The sequence below is a fragment of the Merops nubicus genome, unplaced genomic scaffold (genome assembly GCF_000691845.1).
Source record: "Merops nubicus isolate BGI_N331 unplaced genomic scaffold, ASM69184v1 scaffold8245, whole genome shotgun sequence".
NCBI classification, from domain to species: Eukaryota; Metazoa; Chordata; class Aves; order Coraciiformes; family Meropidae; genus Merops; species Merops nubicus.
The window spans coordinates 162,996-163,253 of NW_008611586.1; the positions used below are offsets into that span (position 1 = coordinate 162,996).

The 258-nt window shown below is 53.5% G+C and overlaps 1 protein-coding gene across 1 annotated transcript in view; it reads right to left on the reverse strand.

Annotated features, from left to right (window-relative positions):
- The window catches only part of LOC103773878 (APC membrane recruitment protein 2-like), a gene marked incomplete at its 5' end in the record, with an annotated part of 1,108 nt that extends 853 nt beyond the window's left edge, over positions 1-255 (reverse strand). The window contains 1 exon segment of the mRNA XM_008941258.1: positions 1-255. This exon segment is cut by the window's left edge and continues 18 nt beyond it. Within this exon segment, the coding sequence (XP_008939506.1) occupies positions 1-255 (255 nt within the window).
- Between the last annotated feature and the right edge of the window lie 3 nt (positions 256-258).

The following is a 258-nucleotide window of genomic DNA, read 5'->3' on the forward strand; positions in this document are numbered from 1 at the left end:
ATCCTCCTCATGGTCCGCAATAATATCTCCGCAGCCTGTAAGAGAGTCAAAGCTTTTCAGTGAAGTCACGTCAGCAAACATCAAACAAATACGATCAATCGACTGCTCTGAGGGTGGATCAACAGAGGTAGGGTCAGGGGCGGCTGCCGGCTCTTGACCGCTATCACAGTGAGGTTCAACAGGGGGGATAGTCGTTATTGGAATGTCACCTGTTATGGCCGCATCCTTCGCGGTTCCAACCTCTCCGGCGCCCGGGTC